The 23,195-nt window shown below is 33.4% G+C and overlaps 3 protein-coding genes across 6 annotated transcripts; 2 read left to right on the forward strand and 1 right to left on the reverse strand.

Annotated features, from left to right (window-relative positions):
* Nucleotides 1-752: 752 nt before the first annotated feature.
* Nucleotides 753-6,068, forward strand: LOC122319301 (sodium/hydrogen exchanger 2-like). The gene is made up of 14 exons (XM_043137302.1): nt 753-1,494; nt 1,587-1,705; nt 2,080-2,177; nt 2,777-2,836; nt 2,939-2,985; nt 3,065-3,259; nt 3,335-3,381; nt 3,537-3,603; nt 3,744-3,844; nt 3,973-4,074; nt 4,221-4,359; nt 4,455-4,517; nt 4,811-4,894; nt 5,366-6,068. Exons 1-14 carry the CDS (start codon nt 1,321-1,323, stop codon nt 5,693-5,695), a joined length of 1,626 nt encoding a protein of 541 aa, XP_042993236.1. The 5' UTR covers nt 753-1,320; the 3' UTR covers nt 5,696-6,068.
* A 1,784-nt stretch (nt 6,069-7,852) lies between these two features.
* On the reverse strand, nt 7,853-13,162 carry LOC122319306 (vesicle-associated protein 2-2-like). Of its 4 annotated transcripts, none has more exons than XM_043137325.1 (10): nt 12,945-13,162; nt 12,180-12,230; nt 11,518-11,588; nt 11,240-11,321; nt 10,795-10,910; nt 10,551-10,727; nt 10,007-10,201; nt 9,577-9,654; nt 9,390-9,467; nt 7,853-8,322 (listed from the first exon to the last, which is right to left on the reverse strand). In XM_043137325.1, the coding sequence occupies exons 2-10, from the start codon at nt 12,226-12,228 to the stop codon at nt 8,212-8,214; spliced, it is 957 nt and encodes a 318-aa protein (XP_042993259.1). In that variant the 5' UTR covers nt 12,229-12,230; nt 12,945-13,162; the 3' UTR covers nt 7,853-8,211. The 4 variants fall into 4 exon arrangements, with proteins under 4 accessions (XP_042993259.1, XP_042993251.1, XP_042993266.1 ...); XM_043137317.1 differs by having other exon boundaries at nt 12,908-13,162; XM_043137332.1 differs by lacking the exon at nt 9,390-9,467 and having other exon boundaries at nt 12,908-13,153.
* Nucleotides 13,163-18,892: 5,730 nt separating this feature from the next.
* On the forward strand, nt 18,893-22,389 carry LOC122319325 (acyl carrier protein 1, chloroplastic-like). The gene is made up of 4 exons (XM_043137351.1): nt 18,893-19,090; nt 20,366-20,473; nt 20,723-20,845; nt 22,005-22,389. The coding sequence occupies exons 1-4, from the start codon at nt 19,037-19,039 to the stop codon at nt 22,131-22,133; spliced, it is 414 nt and encodes a 137-aa protein (XP_042993285.1). The 5' UTR covers nt 18,893-19,036; the 3' UTR covers nt 22,134-22,389.
* Nucleotides 22,390-23,195: the final 806 nt, after the last annotated feature.

Below are 23,195 nucleotides of genomic sequence, written 5' to 3' on the forward strand. Positions count from 1 at the left end.
GGGAGAGAAAAATAGATGGCCGCTTGAGATGGCTAAAACTGCGTACCATGCATATATGGCTAGCAGCTATAAGGTTTCTTACCTTGATGAATGACTTAAAAACTAAAATCATGGGTTGTAAATCAACCCATGCTTAGACTTTTACAAAAATAAATACTTTTAATTATAAAGAGATTTTATAAAAATAAATTTATAATTTGATGTGACGATATATCATATAATAAAATTAATTTTATTATAAAATAGATATAATGTATAACATAAAATCACGTTAATTTATAAATTTATTTTTTTTAAATTTTTTTTTTATAGTTGTAACGGTTTTTTTGGATAAATATTAGTGCCACCTTAATAGATATGATTTCAGTGCACTCATTTGGAAAATGTTGGTGAGCATAGTATTGAATTTGTCTGAAATGAGTACAGATAACTTCATTAATTTTTTTAAATTTATCTGTCTATTTTTGTAGTTTTTGGTTTTAAATTAAAGCCAAAAAGTTGCCACAAATGTATGCTTCTGTAGACGACACAATGATACCGAAGGACCTCTTCATTCCCTTTCCGCACACTGTCTTTTGCCTCGCTCCCTCTCGTTTACTTCCAAAGTCTAATCAGCCAGGATACTGCATATATCTCCTACATTGAGATCTATAATCCTAGATAATTAGAGCCGTTCGATCTCCCATCATCACACTCTATGCCGTCAGTCAAACGGTCAATACACTTTCAAGCTCAAAATTGTTACATAAATAACTACCGCGGCTTCTCATTTTCTACCACGTCCAACTGTATAAACTCTCTCTCTGTTTTTCTCTCTCTCTCTCTCAAGTTCCGATATTTTCTCTTCCCAGATGTGCTTTTAAACCAGCATTTTCCTAAAACTGAGAGGATTGATCGATTTTCTTCCATTTTTCTAAGCCAGCATATTCGGTGTTCTTGACACAAAAAGCTCCAAACGGTAGCGAGTGAGCGAGTCTCTGACTCAGCTCCTAAAGTTCCCAGCTTTTTTTCTTTTTCGTGAGCTGAAAACACTCTGTTTGGTTAGTGACAGACCGCAGAAAAGGAGAAAAAAATTTATTTATATATTTTTTTTGTTCCTGATATCTCGTTTCATTAGGTAGACTTTGCTGGGGATTTGAAAGCAGTAAGCTTCTGAACTGCCGGCTAAGAGATCCACAGACTAAGCTTTTGAACTGGAATTCATTTTAAACAGAGAATAATTTCGTTTTCTTCGTCATTCTTCTTCTTCCCCCTCTCCAAAACTCTCATAATTAGTTGGAACACTTAGTAGCTTCTACCATTGCTACTACTGCGGCTGTTATGGCAGTGGACGCAGGCGCTTTCATCACGAGATTGGGGATGGTGACGACCTCTGATCACTCCTCAGTGGTCTCGATGAACCTTTTTGTCGCCCTTATTTGCGCTTGTATCGTCGTGGGCCACTTGCTGGAGGAGAACCGTTGGATGAACGAATCCATTACTGCACTCGCTATTGTAAGTTCATGCGTAAACATTGCGCATATATGTCTGTATGTAATGTGTGGATGTATGTACATGTGGATAAGAGAATCTGACTTTGGTGGCAGGGCTTGTGTACCGGGATTGTTATTCTGCTCACCACAGGAGGAAAAAGCTCGCATTTATTAGTATTTAGTGAAGATCTTTTCTTTATTTATCTTCTTCCGCCGATTATTTTCAATGCCGGGTGAGTTTGGTATTTTTGGTCATATTTTGCATTTTCTATAGGTCGTTTACATTGGAACACATCATTGTTATTGATGCTGTGTTTTTGCTGTTTGATCAGTGTGATTTCTAGTTTCTTGTTAATATATAGAATTTTGCAGCCAGTATAATTAAGGGTTAGGATTTGCATTGATTCTTGATGTGACACTAGGAATTATGCTTTCCTCAGTTTCATAAAGGTCTTAATTGTGGAATGCTTCCTAGATGTAGGCCACACTATTAACTTCGCAAGAAAAGCATTAAAGAAAGAAGAAAACATAATATAAAATCTTCTCAATTGTTTAGATACATAGACCCATTCTTGTGATTGATCTTTTTCTTCCTTTTCCTAATCAGGTTCCAAGTGAAGAAGAAACAATTTTTCCGCAATTTCATGACCATAATGTTGTTTGGTGCAATTGGTACTCTGATTTCCTTCGCCATCATATCATTAGGTATCCTCAAGAACACGATATCCTTAATTGTCTTAGCTTAGGTTTATGGATATTACTGGGATATTCTATAACAAAAGCTTACTCGGGCGGTACTGCCCATGCTGTGAAAATAATTGTTTCAATCATATTTGCATGCTGTCATTAAAATTTGCCCCGTAATGACTGTGATTGTGCTCATAGTTGGGAGATATCTATCTTGATCCAAGCGTATGCCTGCTGTATGCATATCCTGGGATGGGATTCCAGTCATGCAGATGATATGAAACGTTTGTTCCATTTTCAGTTATCTAGCTCATTTTTTAAGACACTAGAATAAAGACCAATTGAATGGAGACAATCAAACTTGTTTTGAAGTTATGGAAGTCACAGCTGATGGAAACGTTCTTTTGTGGTGTCATCAAGTGACCACTCACAATGCAGTTGTTACCATTCACAAAATTGAAGTTCAATTAATAAAAGCAAAGACTACACGTTCATCATCAGTTGTATTTCTAATGATGAAGAAGATGAAGAATGTATATACTAATTTCGGTTGTGATAAGTGCTAGATTTTAATTGGGTTTATACTGTATATTCATGTCCCTTTTTTCTTGACCTAGGTGCTATACACTTCTTCCAGAAAATGAATATCGGTTCCCTCAAGATAGGAGATTTTCTTGGTACAATCATTATTACACTTTGTGTATATATATTATTATTCATTCTGTTTTATATTGGGGACAATTTCCTTCCTGTTTACTTATTCATTCCCTTGATTGCAGCAATTGGAGCGATATTTTCTGCAACCGATTCTGTTTGCACCTTGCAGGTACAAATGGCAATGAAGCTGTGGTCCTATCACAATTCACAAAAAAGATGCTTCAAAACAATCCATTCCTTTTGTGCAGGTGCTTAATCAGGATGAGACACCTTTGCTATACAGCCTGGTCTTTGGGGAAAGCGTAGTAAATGATGCAACATCAGTGGTGCTCTTCAATGCAATCCAGAGCTTTGACCTGTCTCACTTTAGCTCAAGCATTGCTTTGCAGTTTGTTGGAAACTTTTTTTATCTATTTATCACAAGCACCTTGCTCGGAGCTTTTGTAAGTCTCTCTCTTGTTGCATGTGCTTGCTTGTGATTATATATTATTTAATAATCTTTTATTGATCTCTTGCAGACTGGCCTGCTTAGTGCATATATGATTAAAAGGCTCTATTTTGGCAGGTTGGTAATGTCATATATTGGAAATACCTAATTATTCTTTAATCAGAGCTGGAAGTGTCACCTGGTCTGCTGTTATAATAAATGTGATGGGGGAGTATTCCTAGCATTTCTAGGTTGTGCTTTCATATGTTTTTGTTTTCTAATGACACAAACAGGCACTCTACAGATCGTGAAGTTGCTCTTATGATACTTATGGCTTACCTTTCATATATGCTAGCTGAAGTAAGATTTTCCACCACTTAAGACACCTATGGTTACTTCTTTCTCTCTTCTTTTTTTTTTTTTCTCATAAGAAGGAATCTGACAGTCTAACCCCAAAACTCTTTTTTTTTTTTTTCTTTTTTTTTTTCTTTGTCTTGCAGCTATTTTATTTAAGTGCTATTCTCACAGTATTCTTTTGCGGAATTGTTATGTCTCACTACACATGGCATAATGTGACTGAAAGTTCAAGAGTGACTACAAAGTATGTTGGTTTTTAAAAAATACTATCATGAGCAGCTGGCACATTCTTTTTCATTCTGTTTTCATTTAGAAAAATCCGGCCTTATGTGCTGTTGCTGATGGTTCAGTTCTCTTTGTCAATCATTGCAGGCATGCTTTTGCCACATTGTCATTTGGTGCTGAGATCTTTCTATTCCTTTACGTTGGCATGGATGCGTTGGATATTGAGAAGTGGAGATTTATAAGTGATAGGTAAAAGGTTAATACGTATGAAGGCAACTAGTGCCATGAAACACCTTCCTTGGTTGTAGAATATAAGTGGAATGTATCAAGGATTGTTTAACTTTTGTTTTGTGTGGAGGTAACTTTGCTTTGTTTTTGTTTATGTTTCCCCTCAGCCCTGGAAAATCAGTTGGGGTGAGCTCAATTCTGCTGGGACTGGTTTTGGCTGGAAGAGCGGCCTTTGTTTTCCCATTATCCTTCTTATTAAATCTGGCTAAGAAGTCTCCACATGAAAAAGTCAACTTCAATCAACAAGTATGAGATTTTCGCAACCATGCTCTTACAGTCAATGCTTTTAGAGAAGTTGATGTATTGCACGTCTCCATGGATGATGAATCTTTGTTTTGCAGGTTACAATTTGGTGGGCTGGTCTTATGCGTGGAGCTGTTTCTATGGCACTTGCTTACAATCAGGTAAAAGATCAACATTCTCCTTTTTCTATGGGAAGTGGCATTGCATTAGATGTAATCTATTACTGGGTGATGAGCTTCTCCTAGAGAACAATAACAGTCACCAACTTCAGTTTATGTTGCTCCTGTAGTTCCCGGTCTTTGCCTTGTCTCAACGGTAGACTAATGGGAAGTGTTTTATGCTCTTCCTTCATACTTCGTGGATGTCTGGATGGTAGACAAGGAACTACAATTATGAATCAGTTTATGACAGTTTATGATGAAGATGGCAATGAGCTCTTTATTTTTGTATGCAGTTTACAAGGTCAGGCCATACTCAATTGCTTGGGAATGCACTTATGATCACCAGTACTATTACGGTTGTTCTTTTCAGCACAGTGGTAAGACATCACCTCATTTCTCTAGAGAAACCAGTGGGAAAACTGCAATCAAGTTCACGTATCCAGACTTTAAAACATGCCCAGACCGTCTGACTGCCATTTGGTAGTTCACAAGTCCAAGAGGCTTTTAAGTTAGAAATCTCATATTCTATTAAACAAACACTTTTGAGGTTTGGACTGGGCTCTTCATAACTAGAATTATATATAGAGTGAGCAAAACACACTTGGTTTGATCAGAATCAAAACTTACTTTTGTTTTTCCAAGCAATAGATCTTATTTTAACAGCTTGGACTGAACACTGATATAGCACAGGAAAAAACTTCTTGTTGACCATGGTTTAACTTTGACAATGTAGTTGTACTTGTATTCTGGGGAAATCCATAGAAAACTGAAGTGCATTATAGATTTATTTTCTTCTCACACGCACGCATAATCAGTTTTTCTAAGCTCCTATCAATGGATCTGTGCAGGTGTTTGGGTTGATTACTAAACCACTTGTGAGGATCTTGCTTCCTCAATCAAAACAGAACGCCAGCATGATTGCATCCGAGCCATCTTCTCCTAAATCCTTCACTTTGCCACTTCTAAGCAATGGACATGATTTGGAGACTGACAAGGGCAGCCAACAAGTGCCACGCCCAACCAGCCTACGGATGCTTCTCAGCACCCCTTCTCACACAGTCCACCATTATTGGCGGAGGTTCGATAATGCCTTCATGCGGCCTGTCTTTGGTGGGAGGGGTTTTGTACCCTTTGTTCCCGGCTCACCAACTGAACAAGAAGATGTTCAATGGCATTGAGAAAAATATCCAGCTAAAAGATACTAAAAGCACTAATTTCTGAAACTCGTAGGCAGGGTATGAAATACAGGCAAAAAAGAAAAATAATCAAAAGAAGGCAGGGCATTAAAGGGGCTTTGTGTGATTTATTAATACTAAAAGAGAGTTTACAGTGGGTTGTAACAGCGTTTTCATTCAGCTTGGGCTGCTTGTCATTTCATTTTCGTGAGGTGATTCAAATTTTCAAGTCAACATTGGTTGTCAATCATTTTGTGTCCTTGATTTGCTTAAAAAAAAAAGAGAGAGAGATTGTATCCTTGACAATATGTAGCTCTGCAAGTTTTTACTGATTGTTTAATATGATTTACAGAATATTTATTGATTGTATTCTAAATTTTCGAAGTCTCCTTTTTATTCCCCTTGAAGCATGTCTTTCATTATTGGCCATATATATAATATATATATATATATATTGTAAAACGTAATTCTGCTGCAAAGAAATGGGGAAAGGGGGAATTTGGAACATGCTAGCGTAATGCGTTCAAAAATTCCGAACACCTTGGAGTCAGGAAGACAAACGAAATACGTGGGAAACCATGATTTTCCCAACCTTCTAAGATTTAGGCTGAGTTAGGACGTTAAGTTGAGTTGATTATGAATAATAATGAGTTGAGAAGGTTGAATGAGTTTTATAGAGTTCATTTGAAATGAGTTTAATTGTGATTAGATGTTAAAGATGAGTTTATATATATATATAGAAAGTTGTAAAAATAAATAAATTTTAACATTAAAATTTACTATTCACCTAACATTCATTCTCACTGTCGTTGCAAAAAGAGAATTTTTTTTGTACGAACTCACCTACAGTCATGCCACCAATATGCAAAAGCAATAAAGTATCACAATAAAATAATAAAAAGTATGCAGGTAGTCTGCCAATATGGTGCCAGTCATGTGGGCCCCATGAGAGATGAAAAATTGAGAGGGAGAGCCATTAAAGTTTATCAGTTATGGGCCCCATGATGAATTCAATTTGAACTGAATTCAAAACGACATAAACTGTGTATTTGGATGTTAAAATACCAAACGCTCAATGAACTGCACTGAGTGCAGAAAAGAATCCCTAAGTTTAATCCTCACAACTGGCATGTCGAAATCAGATATCACCAATATGATTGCAAACGAAATCTAAACTGAATATAGAAACAAGATGAAACACTTACTCAAGTTACGTGAAGAAGAGTCGTGTGCAGAACACATCTTTCACACGGTTGACACTGTAGTATTTGAGTTGTGAAAGAAATTTACGATTAGATTTGTATATTTAAACTTCTCCTTCATATCAAATCGTGTCATATCAACAATGCGTTGGGAACAAGGAATGCATTTTCTTTGAAGAATGGTTTTTGGGTCAATTAAAAATTTATTTCTAAAGTGAAAAGTAATATGAATTTGAAAGAGGAGTCTCAAAGCAGCAAACAGGTTGGTGAGCAAACCATGGAATTGAAGTCGTATGTGAACAAAAGGTAGACGTTACAATTTGTCAAATCAACATTGGATACAGGTACTTCCTTGGGACAAATTCTAGTCAGATATTGAATAGTAACATTGTGAATCAATTTAAACAGAGGATGATGGTTGTGAGTCCCTTTCTTCTTTTAGAAGAGGAGGGTTGTGAGTCCCTATCCTCTTTTGGAGGATGAGGATTAGAATGAGTTTTTCTCGCAGACAAGTCGAGATAGACACCTCTATTTTACAGTCTCCCATCTCAAAATGGTCTTATCATTAGAGAACTTTGAAGTTTAGACATTGTCCGACACAATGAAAATTGTGTACGGGAAAACTTATAACCGATAAGTAGTTGACTTGTAGTCGAGACTTGTTACCCGTACTTATTAGTCACAGCTGTAACTTCCTTCATGAATGAATTGAAGTCTATTTAAAAAAAAAAAAAAACAATTTAAATCAGACAACAGAGAGAAGGGGGAAGGGGAAGGAGGGGCGTTCCCCCCTGTTGTAGCAAGACTCTGGATCAATAGCCATGTCCAGAATGAGAAAAAGGATACCATCAAGACATTAGTCCTCATGTCGACAGAAATTTAACATCTAAGTTTTTCTGTCTAACAATTCATTAAAAATAATAATAATAATAGTAAAAAGTTGGCACTGCAGAAGAAATTGCAAAATTCAGATCTATTCAGGTTAATAAACTTACATTAAGTTCTAACACCAACACTCCAGAAATATCCCACAAAAGTAGATGACCAACATTCACTGTGGCACATATCAACCCTCGTTATGCCATTACATGGGCTTCTTTTTGGTAAACATCAAACAAATTGCCTTTAAAAAAAAAAAGATCTGTTATTTCTATATGCACAAATAATAGAAGTTACTATATCACATATCACATACAAAAAAAGGGTATTTGGGGCGTTAGACCATTCTAATAAACCAAAAAAACCAAAAAAAAAAAAAAAAAAACAGATCATCTATCGTTCTAAAATGCTCAGTGATAGGGCCACAAACGTGCTCTCTTATGGATGAATAAGGTATCCGACTGCCACACTGATAAGAGCAACCATACACACATAAAATAAGGGGAAGCCCATCTGAATTCTTCTCACATTGTTCTTCCTCAACATTTCCTGCAGAGCCAAAAAGCCAATGTGAAGTCGCTTAGACTCAGGGGGGAAATAAACTTTGATTATGACAACGATAGCACAGCTAGAATAAGTCTTTAAACTTCTAATTATGACAGAGATGGCAACTAGAATAAATCTTTCAGTTTCATATTACAATGGTAAAAGAGAAATGACATATTACAGTTAGTTAGCAATGACATGAAAAGCAGCAAGACTCAGATTGTGGAGTAAGTAAAGTTTAATTACAATGATGATAAAAGTGAAATAAACAGTTATGCTAGATATAGTCATAGCGTATATAAGCTCCACACACTCCCTTTGAAAAAAGTGGGCAAATCTGGAACCCATAAGAAAAAATTCACTTTTTTTTTTTTCAAATGGAGTGCGTGGGGCTTGCACATCCTAAGACTGTATCTAGCATTACTCCTCAAAATATGAGTGCTTAATTCATATTTGTGGCATGTGGGTGTTTCTTAATTATTCATACACGTATTGAATGTCAACAATTTCATGACAAATCCTGAAAATAATGCTATTTATTAGTTTTGACATTAAAAAAATGTAGGAGATTCATTTATGGGAGTCATGCTGAATACTGGAGGGGCAAAATAAGCACGGTCATCGACAAGATAAAAAAGAAAGGATTGGGATGTATAAACTTCCACGTTACTTAACATAGTGCCAAACTATGTCATTTCTGATTTTCAAAAGTAGTGCCACAACTTATTTACTAAGACAATATTATATGCATCTTGCGAGCATCACAACATTAATTGCTCATTAATGAGATTAGTATGAAAAAGAAGATTGTACCAAAGAGATTGTAGTTTACTTAAATCATCAAGGAGGGAAGTTTTAGATAAGAAGTTAAACTCTCATAGTTAAAAATAATTATAGCACTAAGACGCTCAAAAAATTGACCTTTTATAAGTAAACTTTACCAAAAATGGACAAAAGCTCAAATTAAAGACTGCTGTCTCTAAAGGGGGAATGCTCTGTAATTGAATAATCAACCAGCATTTTCAGTGGTATCAACAATCAACCATCCCTTTTTTTCCTCGTCCATTTACCTTTCCATTCATTAATCTCTGTATGAAAGAGTTGTAACTTGAACCTAGGACCATGGCTATTTGTTTCAATTCACTCATCTGCATGTCTCGCCCATTTTTCATTAGCTCGAAAAAGGAAGTGGGGGCAGAGAAATTGATGCATAACTTACAGCAAAAGTTATTGAATCTACTAAAGTGAATTACTCACCAATTCATCCTTAAGTGTATCCTTCTCTACAGTTGTCATATTCCTCTCTTCTGTCAGCTTTGTAATTGTAAGTTCAGCCTGCAAATAGTTCCAAAAATCTTAACTACTTCCTTCTTCTTATGGTGCTTCAATGAGAAAATTCAGGAAAAGTGGATTTTAAAAATAATATAATGAAGTTGGAACTTCCTGCCATACAAAAAATTGAGGAACTCAATTTGGTATTGGGCCATATGATGGAGGGTCTTCTTACTACCTAAAATAAGATTCAAATTGACAGATGATACACCTTTCACCCTCATTCATCCCTCCCCTCCACGAAAAAGAAAGAGAAGAGTTTCTACCCCAATTACATGGACTACAAAACAATTACAAGCACAGTATGCCTTTGAGGTTCCCTACTAAGAAGTTAAATCTATTATGGAAAACTGACCTCTCTGAGTTTTGAATCCATAGTATTAAGCTTTGATTTCATATCCTCAAAATCCTTGGTGATATTCAACTCAACAACATTCTTCACTGATTTCAACCCCTCCACATCGTCCGAAGGTCTTGAGTCCACACATTCGGCTGCTCTTAACTCATCCAATTCCTCAGCAGTTTCAATCAACTTGGCATCCTCAGCAACCTGGCACAATTACATGAGAAATGGTTCGTGAAAATCATCATCAGTATAGGCAGAATTCTTTAATTATTTCCATTATAAGCTAGGGATCACATCAAATACTCTATCCTTCCAAAATAATTACTTTCTACAGATACAGATGAAAAAGTGTAAAAAGGCTGGCATGGATACGAGCCATATGACACTGTACACAAGTAACAGCTCTATGAAAGATCCCTGTAACATGATAATGATCAATTTCAGAGAGAGAGAGAAGAGAGAGTAAAATAAAAGAGAAAGCTTCTTCAAGATAGCTTAAATTGACAATATTTTATTTATAAGTAGCTTAACCTGACAATATAATATGCATTACCTTTCGAGGCGGAGGAATGTTTTCAACTCCACTAAGCAGTCTTTGCACCAGAGTTTCACTAGATGGATCTTGCTTCAAGGCTCCATTACATGGTAAAAGTACTGGAGAAGGAGGTGGACTAATCAGGATCACCCTTAGTTTCTTCTCCTCAATATATTTGCTACCATCTTTTGAAAACTGTCAAAAGAAGAAATTTGTTAATTAAACTGAGTGAACCTAATTAAATGGTAACCTTAAATTTTACCGTGTCAGAGGTAAGATCCTCTTCAGTTGTCCCAAAGGGGACAACTGTACTTTGAATCAGGAACTTGTCTTTGCATTGCATATCAGGTGGAGCAACACGCTGAGCTTGCATAGTAACTGCATTGACCAAGATGTGATGAGTGAAAAATCTACTGTAAATGGCAACAGATATTTAAGGTATGACACAAGAAAATGTTATTCATACACTGATAACAACCTTTTCAGAAGCTTATTTAAATTTTATTTTTCTAGCTTCAGATCGGTATCTTTCAGTTGGATTGTCTACTTCTTTATTCAAACTAACTTTCCACTAACATGCATAAAGTGATTTTCTATTTCATATAGGCAGCACAATAATACATAATTATCTATACATTAACTGAGATATCAGCCAAAGATATCAGCTGCAGAATGCAGTATCTAAGAACACAAGGAAACAATCGTACCTGTGAAATCATATGTTGCTTTGGGCTTAATAATACCAGTATTCGGTCGCACACAATACTTCTTTGGAGAAGTAGTTTTTACCTGCCAACAAATTTTGTAAGTTTAATAACTATCTATCAATCACTTCCATTGAACCGAACTTTCATTTCTTGAATTCTTTCCACAAGGATTATAAATGGCACATTAAAAACTGGGGCTGATTCTTGTTGATAAAAATATTATCACTATATTCTGAAAACATAAATAATACTGCATAAGCCGCATCTGGTCATGGCACCTTGAAAGCAACATACTGATTGGAGTTATTCCCAAGTTGAATTGAGCACGAACTTTGTTTCTTCACCTCAACTGAGAGAGAGAGAGAGAGAGAGAGAGAGAGAGAGAGAGAGAGAGAGAGAGAGAGAGAGAGAAAGAGAGAGAGAGAGCTTGTCAGTATCACACCCTTTCAGATAAATCCACACTGACAATGAGCTAGCAATGGTAGGAAAGTGGAGGTGATATATTAAAATATGAAGGAAGGATATCTCTTTTCCGTAACAAGGACAGCATGACAAGGTGTGAACAAAAAAATATGGATTGATCTTGGAAATTTGACTGAACAAACCCAACTCCACATGCTAATCTAAGGCTATGTTCACCGTACTTGCAACTAAAAATTACCATTGACTTTCAAGGTGTAATCAAGTTTTATGCAAACATAATATCAGTTTATTCTCTGTTCATTAACTTGCAAAAGTATGAAATCTAAATGACACAAACTATATGCAGTAGTAACAAGGATGCCGTGGAAGATAATACCTTAAACCATACAACCTTAGTATACAGCTCATAAGATATCAATCCTTTAAGATGGTTAAATGATGATCATCAACAATATTTGAGACATGAAATATGTTTAAACCCAACAGACAAAAAAATACATTTATCCAATTTACTTACAAGTAAATTTGAGTACTTGGGGCTGGATCTCCAAAAGCTCCGTAGCCATGACTATAAATCAGCAGAAAACAAGCCAATTAGTCTTTTAAATGGATTGAATGCAGTATCAAACGCTTAAGAAGAGGGAATAGCCTGATGATACTGAGTTCGCCATATGATAAAACATACAAGGGGAGAAGCCTTTTTCTAAAAGGTGCACCCATCATTTAGTTACAGGTCTATAACCTTTTTTTTTTTTTTTTTTGAGGTACAGGTCTATAACCTAAACAGCCAACTAACTATACTCGGCATGTAATTAAAGGTCTACAACCAATTGATTGCGGCCTGTTTGGACATCCCAAAATGAATTAAAATGCCGCATTTCATTAAAACACATAAATCTGGTACAGAGATTGCACTTGCACTGCTTCTTAATACAAGCTCATTATTGCCCTGAGAATACAAATAAGTCGCAGAACAAGGCCATTCTGGTTCTCGACGTCTCATGTAAAGTCCAAACACACCGTTAATGTCGCAACTCTTTCTACCTAACTCATCCAAATTATCCAAACCCATACGTCCCAAAACCCTAACTTTCGAGACCTGTTTCGCACTACAATGGTAGGCCAAAATCCAAAAAAAAAAAAAAAAAAAAAAAAAACAACCGCCTGAACAACCACTAAACACTCGAATGCACTTAATACTGAGGAAAATTGTGCTTGTGCAGAGAATGCATACAGAAAACACACCGATTTCGTTTCTTTAAACAGAGATCAAAGTTCACACCAAGAAAGAGACGAATCCGATGTTTTGCGATGCTTGTTCACTTTGAAATCGAAATTGGAGCTGCACAGAGAGAGATGTTTATAGTTGCCTAGTAGGTGATCTGAAAAACTGTATACGAAGGAAAGTAGAGAGAGAGAGAGAGAGAGAGAGAGAGAGAGAGAGATAGAGAGAGCAGTGAAAGCAAAGAAAGCAGGAGTGGAAATAGTGCCGTATAGGGAGATGGTGGCGTTGGTTACGTGGGGGATGGCTCTCCTCTGAGCGGTTGTACCCGCTACTTTCCGTTGTCCTTTCGCAGTCACGGACTCTCAATTTCAAATCCAACGTCTTCTACGATTTGGCTTTTTTTTTATTTTTTATTTTTAAAAAAACAAAATATTGTGAATTAACGTCATTTAAAGTGGCGTATCAAATTTACATTATAATTATCAAATTTATTTTCATTAAGCAAAATTTTAGATTTTTCTATATATATTAAATATTTTTTATTATTTTAATTATCAAAAATTTAATTAATATTTTTTAGTGCAATAATTAAACATACATGACACTTGAATATCCTTTAAGAGTAGATCTGTTCTAATCTCATCAAACACTTTTGTCTTTATCACTTTTGAGTTGGTAAAGAAATGGTAATGAGCATAGAAACAAATTTAAATAATATATTTAAAAATTCTTCTAAATATACAAGTGTCCAGTGAATATGATATGTGTGGTAGATAGGATGCTAAGGGTTTTGTACCATTATTAATTTATTGTAGCTTAGCCTCGAAGAATCCGTTATTTGGAAAAATTAAAGTCATCGAAAAAGTTTAATTATAAACGATTCTGTATGCATATTAATACGTATATTTATCTAATATAATTAGTCAAAAAATAAAATTTATTAAAAATAATATTAATTTAAATTTTAAATATAAAAATATCAGTATTGGTATGATTGGTCAGAAAGTAGATTTTATTAAAAATAGTATTAATTTAAATTTTAAATATGAAGACATCAATATTGATACACAAATTCGTTTGTACGTGACAAAATTTTAAAGTTATTTATTTGGAAATTATGAATGGGATTTTTATTAAAGTTGGCTATATCAGCCCACTGCATGCTACCCTATTTTGTCCCAAATTTGTTTTTTTTTTTTTTATTCCAATAATTATTGCCAAAGTTTCCAATTAAAAAAGAAAATTTTATATATTGGATATGTACTTATGTAGTATTTAATATTTGAAGAACATTAAATACTAAGAAAATGTTATAAAATTTATAAACCTCTCTTGCACGATGTTTCAAACTAAAAACGATCCCTATTTCAAACTTCAAATTAAAGAAAAATAGATAAAAACCCATCAAAAGTAGTGAAAGAAAGAAACCCTTTTCATACTCATGATAAGGAGATAGCAAAGTGAAAACCAAAAAAGTTACCCAAATGGAAAGAAAAATAGAAAGGAAGAAGAAAAGCAGTGCGTGTCTGAATTAAACATGATGAGTAAAGTTGTTATTTTTGACTTACTTTTGTATTTCTCTTTTCCCTTTTTCTGGAGTTGGGGAAAGGTTGGCTAAGAATCATAGCGCACAAATTGAAATTGGGAACTGTACACAATTGATGCAAAGGATTTCATTATGATCTTTATCATAATATATGTTAGAAAGGGTGCATAAAGTAGCCTAAAAGTGGCTACTTTACTCTTGTATTATTCCAATGGGACAAAATAGGGGAGGAATCTAAGGAATTGGGTTAAGAAGAAAGGAACAAAAAATTATAATTTTAAATGATGAATGTTTTTTTCTCTCTACATTATGGTTCTCCATGTTTTATCAAATCAAAAATTTGTGTTTTTTCTTTAGTTGAATCTACATTATTTAATATTTTGAGTTTTGCTACGTACAAACAAACTCAAATATCAATCTGCATATCAATATTTCTGTCTTCATATTTAAAATTTAAATTAGCACCATGTTTATTAAAGTCTGATTTTTTGACCAACCACGTTAAATAAGTATGCATATTGATACACAGAGTTGCTTAAAATTAAATTTTTTCTAATATTTTTTTATAGCATTATTTTTTTTTTTGAAAAAAAGAATATATCGATTTGATCTTTATTTTTTACGACTATTTTTCTTTCTTCATGATTCTGACTTTAGAGCACTAGTAGTGGAATCAACTTAAAAAAATTTAGCTAATGTTACATAAAAATTAACTACTATAGACTCAATATATCTACAGTATTTTTAACCAAAGTTATTTTCACTTGCAAAATCTGGCCACGTTGTTGGCCAAATCTTATTTTGGGCATAAAAAATTACTCTTGTGGTTTCTGATTTCGTTTTTACTTCTTCTCTTTAACTGGGTTGATGGCGATGCTCTGTGCGGGAAATGGGTTTCTAGGTTTCGATCATCTTCAATGGATTTCTGGGTTTCGATCATCTTGGTCCAAATCCGTCCTTTTATCCGTAGTTTACTCCATTTCTCTGCCTATCTATATATATAATTTATTACTCTGAGCCTCCATAAGTGGTAAATCTCAGTTGTACTGAGATTGATAAGAAGTTTTGGTAATCGGTATCTTTGAAGAATCATCATGTGAAGACCCATACAACGCCATCCATATATTGAGAAATTGATATATATTTCAATTATAATTAGAATTAAAATAAATAAAAATGTCAAAATTAATATTTTAATAGAATAGTGATAGATTTAGAATGTTTGTTGTTTGGTATTGTTAAACAGTGACTAATTAAATTTATAAAAGTAAATTTCTTAATCAAATTCTACATTCAACCGTAAAATACGTAAATATCGCGTAATCGTTTTAAAAAATAACGATACATATTATTAAAAAATTATTTTTTTTTTATAAATCTCATATTTTATTTAATTTTTTTAAAATAATTACGGGACGATTGTACAATTCAATATTTACAAAATACCTTTTCTCTCGTCTAAGCCCGACAGTTTATGGACTTTTTGATCATTTCGTAAATAAATGTGCAGCAAAGTTAGGTTCTCGGTACAACAAGTAGCTAGGCAGATGATTGTAAGTCAAGCTTTCATTTATATTTTAGTACTTATATTGGTGGAAGGCACGGCTCTAGAAGATTATGGGAGTCGATTGATTTGCAATTTAACATCAATTTAAATCCTTCTAGTTAGAAACTAACCAATTAAAAATGGGAGTCTATAGATTTATAATTTTTTTTTTCATATGGATCATAGTTACTTATTTTATTTTAACAAAAATGCGTAAGATTTGTACATTCTAAAAATATAAATATCACTTGTCATATTTTAAATGTGATTCATTATTTTTCATGATATGAAAATATGAGAAAAAGAGACACATTTATTTTTCAGGTTGGTAATTAGTAAAATGGGTAGAAAATAAAAAGGATACAAATATGTATTTGCTTTATTTAATTGAAGAGAACACATTGGAGATAAATTAATATTTTGTATTAAATTTATGATTGTACAAAATAATACTATTACCATACCTTATAATTTAGTACATTTATCCTCTAAAATTAAATCACTTAATTTAAAGAAGAATAATATTATATATAGTCATGGGAGTATATAAATGTCGTGCAATCGTTTTGAAAAAAAATATGCTTTATTTTTAAAAAATTAGTTTTTTTATGTATATCTCGTATTTATTTACTTTTTTAAGTGATTACACAATATTTATAAACTCACGACTATAATAATCATTTATTTTTTTTTAAAAAAAATTGGTTATTAATGTCTAATTTTGAATTCGATTTCAATTTTTTCGAGACTGATTATAGTCAAAGGAGCAGCACATTTTAATCTACTATTTAATTAGTGACCCTAACAATGGTACCGCCACTCTTGTTGACCTACCTCCCACAACTTCCCTCAATTCCTACTTCCTCCGCACCAATAACTCGTCCCTATCAACATAAAAAAGCCTTGATAATGAAAGTAATTGTGCAACTTAAAGACATTTTCATGACATTTAGCAGCCCATAGAAATTAGAAACCATCAAAATGGCATATATCATTTAATGTGGAGGTGTGCCAAACCATTGCATGAGAGAGAGAGATTGTCTATTCCATAGCATTAAATGAATGAGTACTGCGAGGGTGCCGTCCAGCAGTGATCGTTGAGCGTGTCTCTATTAATAAAATTTATTTTTTAATTTATTTTTATTAATATTTTTAACATTTTTTAAAAACATAAAAAATATCAATATATTAATAATCACTTTTTTAATTATTAAGTAAAAAAATTAAAAAAATAAATATATGAGGAGTCAAAATAAGAGAATAAAATGGAATGACATAGTAGCATTATTCTTCAAAGAAATAGAAGATGGAAGAGTCTCGTCAGATCAAGATGTGACGAATTTAGGTGAATTAAGTGGAAGATTTCCATATCATAAGTTGCATTTGATTAATGCTTTGTTCTATAATATGTCGGCATCATAACCTTTGGGTGAGCATTGATATCGCGCATAAGGGAACTCTTACCAGAGGACTTTTTCCACAAGAATAAAAAATAGAAATTTATATTTACAATTTTACTTATTACCATACTAAATAAACTATCATAAAAAACATTTTTTAAAAAAAAAATTTATATGATTAATATATTAATTAAATTGCCATGCACGAGTATCATTCTTCTACAAGTATTATTTATCAAAAGAGAAAAACAAGTGGAGGCTTTAAATGGTCAAGATTCAAGAGTTGGTAACAAAAGCATATCCCATATATTATTTTCAAATTAATTTGAATATGCTTTCGTTAGATATTAAAAGTGTTTCATTTCATCTCATCATTATAATTTTTTTAAATTTTTATACAAAATATAATAAACAATTCAGATTTTTTAAATTCTAAAACAATAATAATATTAAAAAATAATATTTTTTTTAACTTTAATCTCAACTCACTATCTAAACAACACTTTTTCCCCGATTTGAATGTGGAATTGTATTTTGGATACATCAAAAGGCATTTGATTACAAAATTTCATGTGCTCAAAGGGCATTTGATCGCTAAAGAGTGATATGCGTACAAATATATTCTCTTTAATGTTACAAGAACTGTGATAACTAGTTTCGAAATAAGAAATTTGATATGAATCTTCGTATTTTCATGTAAAATTTCAAGATTTAAATTTGAAAATTTCATGAAAAATAAAAATAAAAAATTCATAGTTTAATTTTCAATTTATTTGAAAAAATTATTTGACAATACAAGATTTTATCATTATCAAACATATCCTTTAAAAATTTTTAGAGTTATTGTCTGAATTTTAAGACGTTGAATAGAGTTATATATATAATGAATATTATAATATTTAATAATGTTTGAGAAACTCGTCCTAATATTAATAATAATAATAATAATAATAATAATAATATATTTTACTTGCCTACTCTTCAACTTAAATTAGATCTCATTTGGATGTTCAGACGATTTCAATCCATTTCGTCTCATCTTAATATTTAAATAATATTTAAATATAAATATTTTTTAATTTTAAAATTTTAAACTTTTAACATTTTTATTTAATCATTATTTAATTATTACAACTTTTTCAAATTTCTAAATAAAATATAACAAATAATTAAATGTTTTCAAATTTTAAAATAAAAATTATATTATAATAATATTTTAATTTTGTAATTTTTTTATTTAATTTTTTTTTTCTAATGTATCAAAAATTTATAAAATATTTTAATTTAAATTATTTTATTATTTATAAATTATTTTATTACTATTTATAAATTTATTATCTTACCACGTGTCTTCTCGTATCAACGTCCAAACGAGGCGTTAATCCCAATCACCCTGAACGTATACTAATTCGCAACCAAACAAGGAACAGACGGAAAACCGGAGGAGGAACAGCGAAAGAGCCAAACAACCCATATTGAGTTCGATACAAACAATGCCCAACAAATCCCAACAAACAACGAGAGAGATAAACGAAGAACATCTATAAAACGTAGTCAGGTTCTCTATTAACACTCCCCCATGTGCTCGCCGTCTCTCTGAGTTGATTTCGCTCTTTCAGATCTCTCTCTCTCCCCCACTCTCTTTCTCTCACTCTCAATGGCGTCTCTTACAGGAACTTCGATTTCCATGACCTCGTTCAAGGCGAGCCTGGTAAAGAAATCTCGATCTTCGTTTTCTTTTATTATTTTGTTATAATTCAATCAGTTAATAGTTATCGGATTCATGAATGTATATTTTAATCTGTGATCAGTGTTTCCCTTGATCAGATACTGCTGTAGTTTTACTTACTGATTCAGATCTTGAGTTCATAAGCTTCGTTAAAATTTGTCTGCAGAATTTTATTTATACGTCTGTACGTATCTATCTATACAGGTGAATACATACACACATACGTACGTACGTACGTACGTATATATACAGGGGTTTATTTCAGGTTTTATTGGTAATATTACAGAAGTTGCGGTTGTGATTTGGAGGAAATTATGTTTTTCTGGATTGGTTCCTAAATTAAATTGATGCGCATATCCTTAAAAAAAGAGAAACGTAGATATTCTTCATGTGCATCTCGAGACTAAGGATTTAATAGTTTTCAAATTCTTGCATGCAGGCTATTATTTAATTTTCGAGTTAGTTTCTGATATATTGAATTGAAAAGTTTCAACTATTTATGAAACGTATATTGTTACTCTCTCTATTCTATAATTTAGAATTGAAATCGAGATTTATTTCTTTCCCATATATAGCACTCGGTAAAATATTCAGGAGCGTCTTTTTTTTTTTTTCTTGTTAAAGTACTGACCTTTTTTCCTTTTGAATTATAATCTTGGATGTCATTGGCAGTCTGGACTTCAAATAATTTAGTTTAAAAAAAATAATGGCATAATATTTAATGAAAGCCCCATTGCAAATTGAGAAATAATATTTACAGTCATAGAGCGCAAGCGTCGTGCAATTATTTTGAAAAAAAAGTGAGTAAATACGGAACTCGCATAAAAATTTAATTTTTTAATGATGAACCCTACTTTTTCAAAAGAATTGCTCGGTGCTTACGCACTTTACGACTATATCTAGTATTATTCACTGTAGTTGGTGGACATGCGTTTAGACTGTTTGCGAACAGTCCATTAAAATTTGATGGTTGAACTTCACTGAGGATAGCTGATTACAGATTAGTTGATGTTGGTTTCCTGAAGATAGACATTAAGTCAAATTGGCCTCTTTGATCTAAACAAGCGTTGTTAAGTTGTGAGAACTGTTGTTATTCCACTCTCTGCTTCACCTATCAAAAACGAATAGTTGTGCATTTGAATCAATGAAAGAAAAATAATGCAAATGCATGTAGATAATGTTCCTCTATATTTTTTAAAACGGTAGGTTCATTTATGGGACTTAATTCAGTTTTTTTCTGGTTGAATGTCTAAGCAGGCACCCGGCAGCAGGATCTCTAATTTGAAATCAGTTTCCCTTCCTGTTAACAGGAAAAGCTTCACACCTCTTAGGTTGCGGCCATCACGATTTCGTGTTTCTTGTGCGGTAATTTCTTCCAGTTTCAATGTTACAGATCTATCAATACTCTGAATTTTTAACAATCCCATTAATTGTTCTCTGCTTTTCAGACTATTTCACTCTGTTGTTTTATTGGCTTGACATTTATTTGTCATATTAAGAGCTTGACTATCATAACCTTAAGGAGTTTAATCTTATTGCAAACACATATATATTTCAAGTTGAGGCTCATACAATCATGTTACCAGCAATAAGAATGCCAATGCTCCTATGCAGGCCAAACCAGAGACAGTGGAGAAGGTGTGCGAAATAGTGAAGAAGCAGCTAGCTTTACCTGATGGTTCTGCAGTCAATGGAGAGTCAAAGTTTTCTGCCCTTGGAGCTGACTCTCTCGACACGGTACCCCAATATTTCCCCAAGAGCTGTTGATACATTATATCGCTGTATATGTCATTTCGATATGATGAAATCCTTAATAATTAAATGGCCTTAGTTTGTTTCATTTGCTATCCTACTTCCATCCAGCTACCATTGTATCATTGCCACATTTATTGGCAATGCATCAATATATGTGAAATGGGATGAGAATGAAGGTGAACGGATAAGCATAAGTTAAAAGAAACATTTCTCTTACTGTTCAGCATATTTCTACTATGCAATATAAAATTATAGAGTTATGCTAGATAAAGTCATGAGTTGTGCAAATGCTGCACACTCTTTTTGAAAAAGAGTGGGGTCTACTATTAAAAAATTAGTTTTTTTCATGTGAGGCCCATATTTACTAGTGTGCAGTGTTTACGCATTCTATGACTGCAGATATCGTTTGTGTAACTCTCTAATGGAAGACTCAAACCATATAACCTATATTCTAAATGGGCGAGTCAATGATACAATTGGAGCCTAATTGTGAAACCTTTTAAAGAACAAGAACTTCTCATTCTCAAGCAATGTGGGATCTTATTCATCACATACCCTTATCTTTATCATATAGGGTAAGATATCACAGTTTGTCATATTATAAATATATGGTAATCATGATGCAATTTTCACGTGTTCATTGTTATGCCCTGCTAAGTTTAGCATTGGGATGTGTGAAGTACGATAAGCTGGTATGATAAAGATGCATTGAATGCCATGTCCCATTCCTAAGTGGAATGAAGCTTTATAACAATTCCAAGGAGCCACAATGGTATTCTTGATTAGTTATTTTGGAGTACAATTCAAACATGTCTTAAACTTTTCATTTGATCTTTGCAAAAGGTAAGTACTAACAGAGGTAATCTAGGAACACCATGTAAGTACTAGGATTCTTGTTGTGGTATGGGCCCTACCCTGGACATCAAGGATTCAAGTTACGGGAGATTGTAATACCCCACTAAGTACCACATCAGGTAGGTGAAGTACGATAGAGGTGAATGAATGTAACAAAGATGCATTGAGTGTCAAGTCCCACAAGGAACCGTTGACTTGTTTTGTTGGAGTATAAGTACATACGGGTTTTGACATTTGTTGGGCCGTTGCATTCATTATTATAACAGATAAAAACCTTTTTGTACAGGTTGAGATCGTGATGGGACTCGAGGAGGAGTTTGGGATCAGTGTGGAAGAAGAAAGTGCCCAGAGCATTGCGACGGTTCAAGATGCAGCAGATCTGATCGAGAAGCTCATTGAGAATAAGGGCGCTTAAAATATTTTGCTAGAATGCCAGACATTTTTCTACATTAGCCTTTGCTAGAGTTCTATTTTTCATTCACATCTTACTACTTTCAGTTTGTTTGTTTTGTTTGTTTCTCAAAGAACTTGTGACGTTCGCTCTTAGTGAACTCACCTGGGACTTTTTATGTTCCTACCTTTTCTCCATCTATCCGGAACTTGTATTGCCACTTTTGCTTGGGTGAACCAAAAACTGGTCGACATAATGGGATTCTCTTCTGTTCATCAAATCTTCAGGTTTTGACTCTGACATATTGCCGCCATTACATATTACCGGCCCAGTTATTACCCTTTTTATTAGTTCATCCATCTTAGGATTTTTTTTGGCTGATCTTGGATTGGAACTTGGAACTTTCATCGACCCTAAGGAAATTTCCAGTAATTGAAGAATCTGAACTGTTCAGATTGTTAGTTCAGGTTGAGCAGATTATTTAGTGAGCCTTGAAGATGCATAATATTAATTCGCCTATGAAGTGGCCCAATCCAAATTAGACACGTTAAGATCCATTTTGGAAGCCCACCGGGCTTCTAGACCGAGTTGGAAGTGGCCGACAGTAGGAGCTCTGACAAACTGACTTGACAATCGACATGCATATTAAAATCGAAGCAATTTTTTGTGTTTCTTCCAAAAATCGAAGCATTAGTGCACGTGGAAAATTAAAAGGTATAAGGAGAAAGCATAATGCTAGTGCGCCGCCGGTACCGTTCAAGTGTACTGTTTGGAAAATTTTATTTATTTATTTATTTGGTGATTAAAGAATTAAATTTAAGTGTATTAATTTTTTTTAAATATTTAAATATATTAAAAAAATATGAAAAATATTTTTATTAAAAATGAACTGGAAGAACACAGCCAGCGGTAAGAGCTGGTGGTACGGTAACCCGACTCAAGGAGAAAAGATGCTGCCAGTACAAACAGACAAAACTGTGTTACCTAAAACACCACTATTTAAATTTGACTTTGAGGAGGCAGCATGTGAGATAGATGTACGTAACTGTTTCTTCCACTGCTGCATGGTCACTTTGAGCTAGTGGC

This window comes from Carya illinoinensis, chromosome 1 (genome assembly GCF_018687715.1).
Source record: "Carya illinoinensis cultivar Pawnee chromosome 1, C.illinoinensisPawnee_v1, whole genome shotgun sequence".
NCBI lineage: Eukaryota > Viridiplantae > Streptophyta > Magnoliopsida > Fagales > Juglandaceae > Carya > Carya illinoinensis.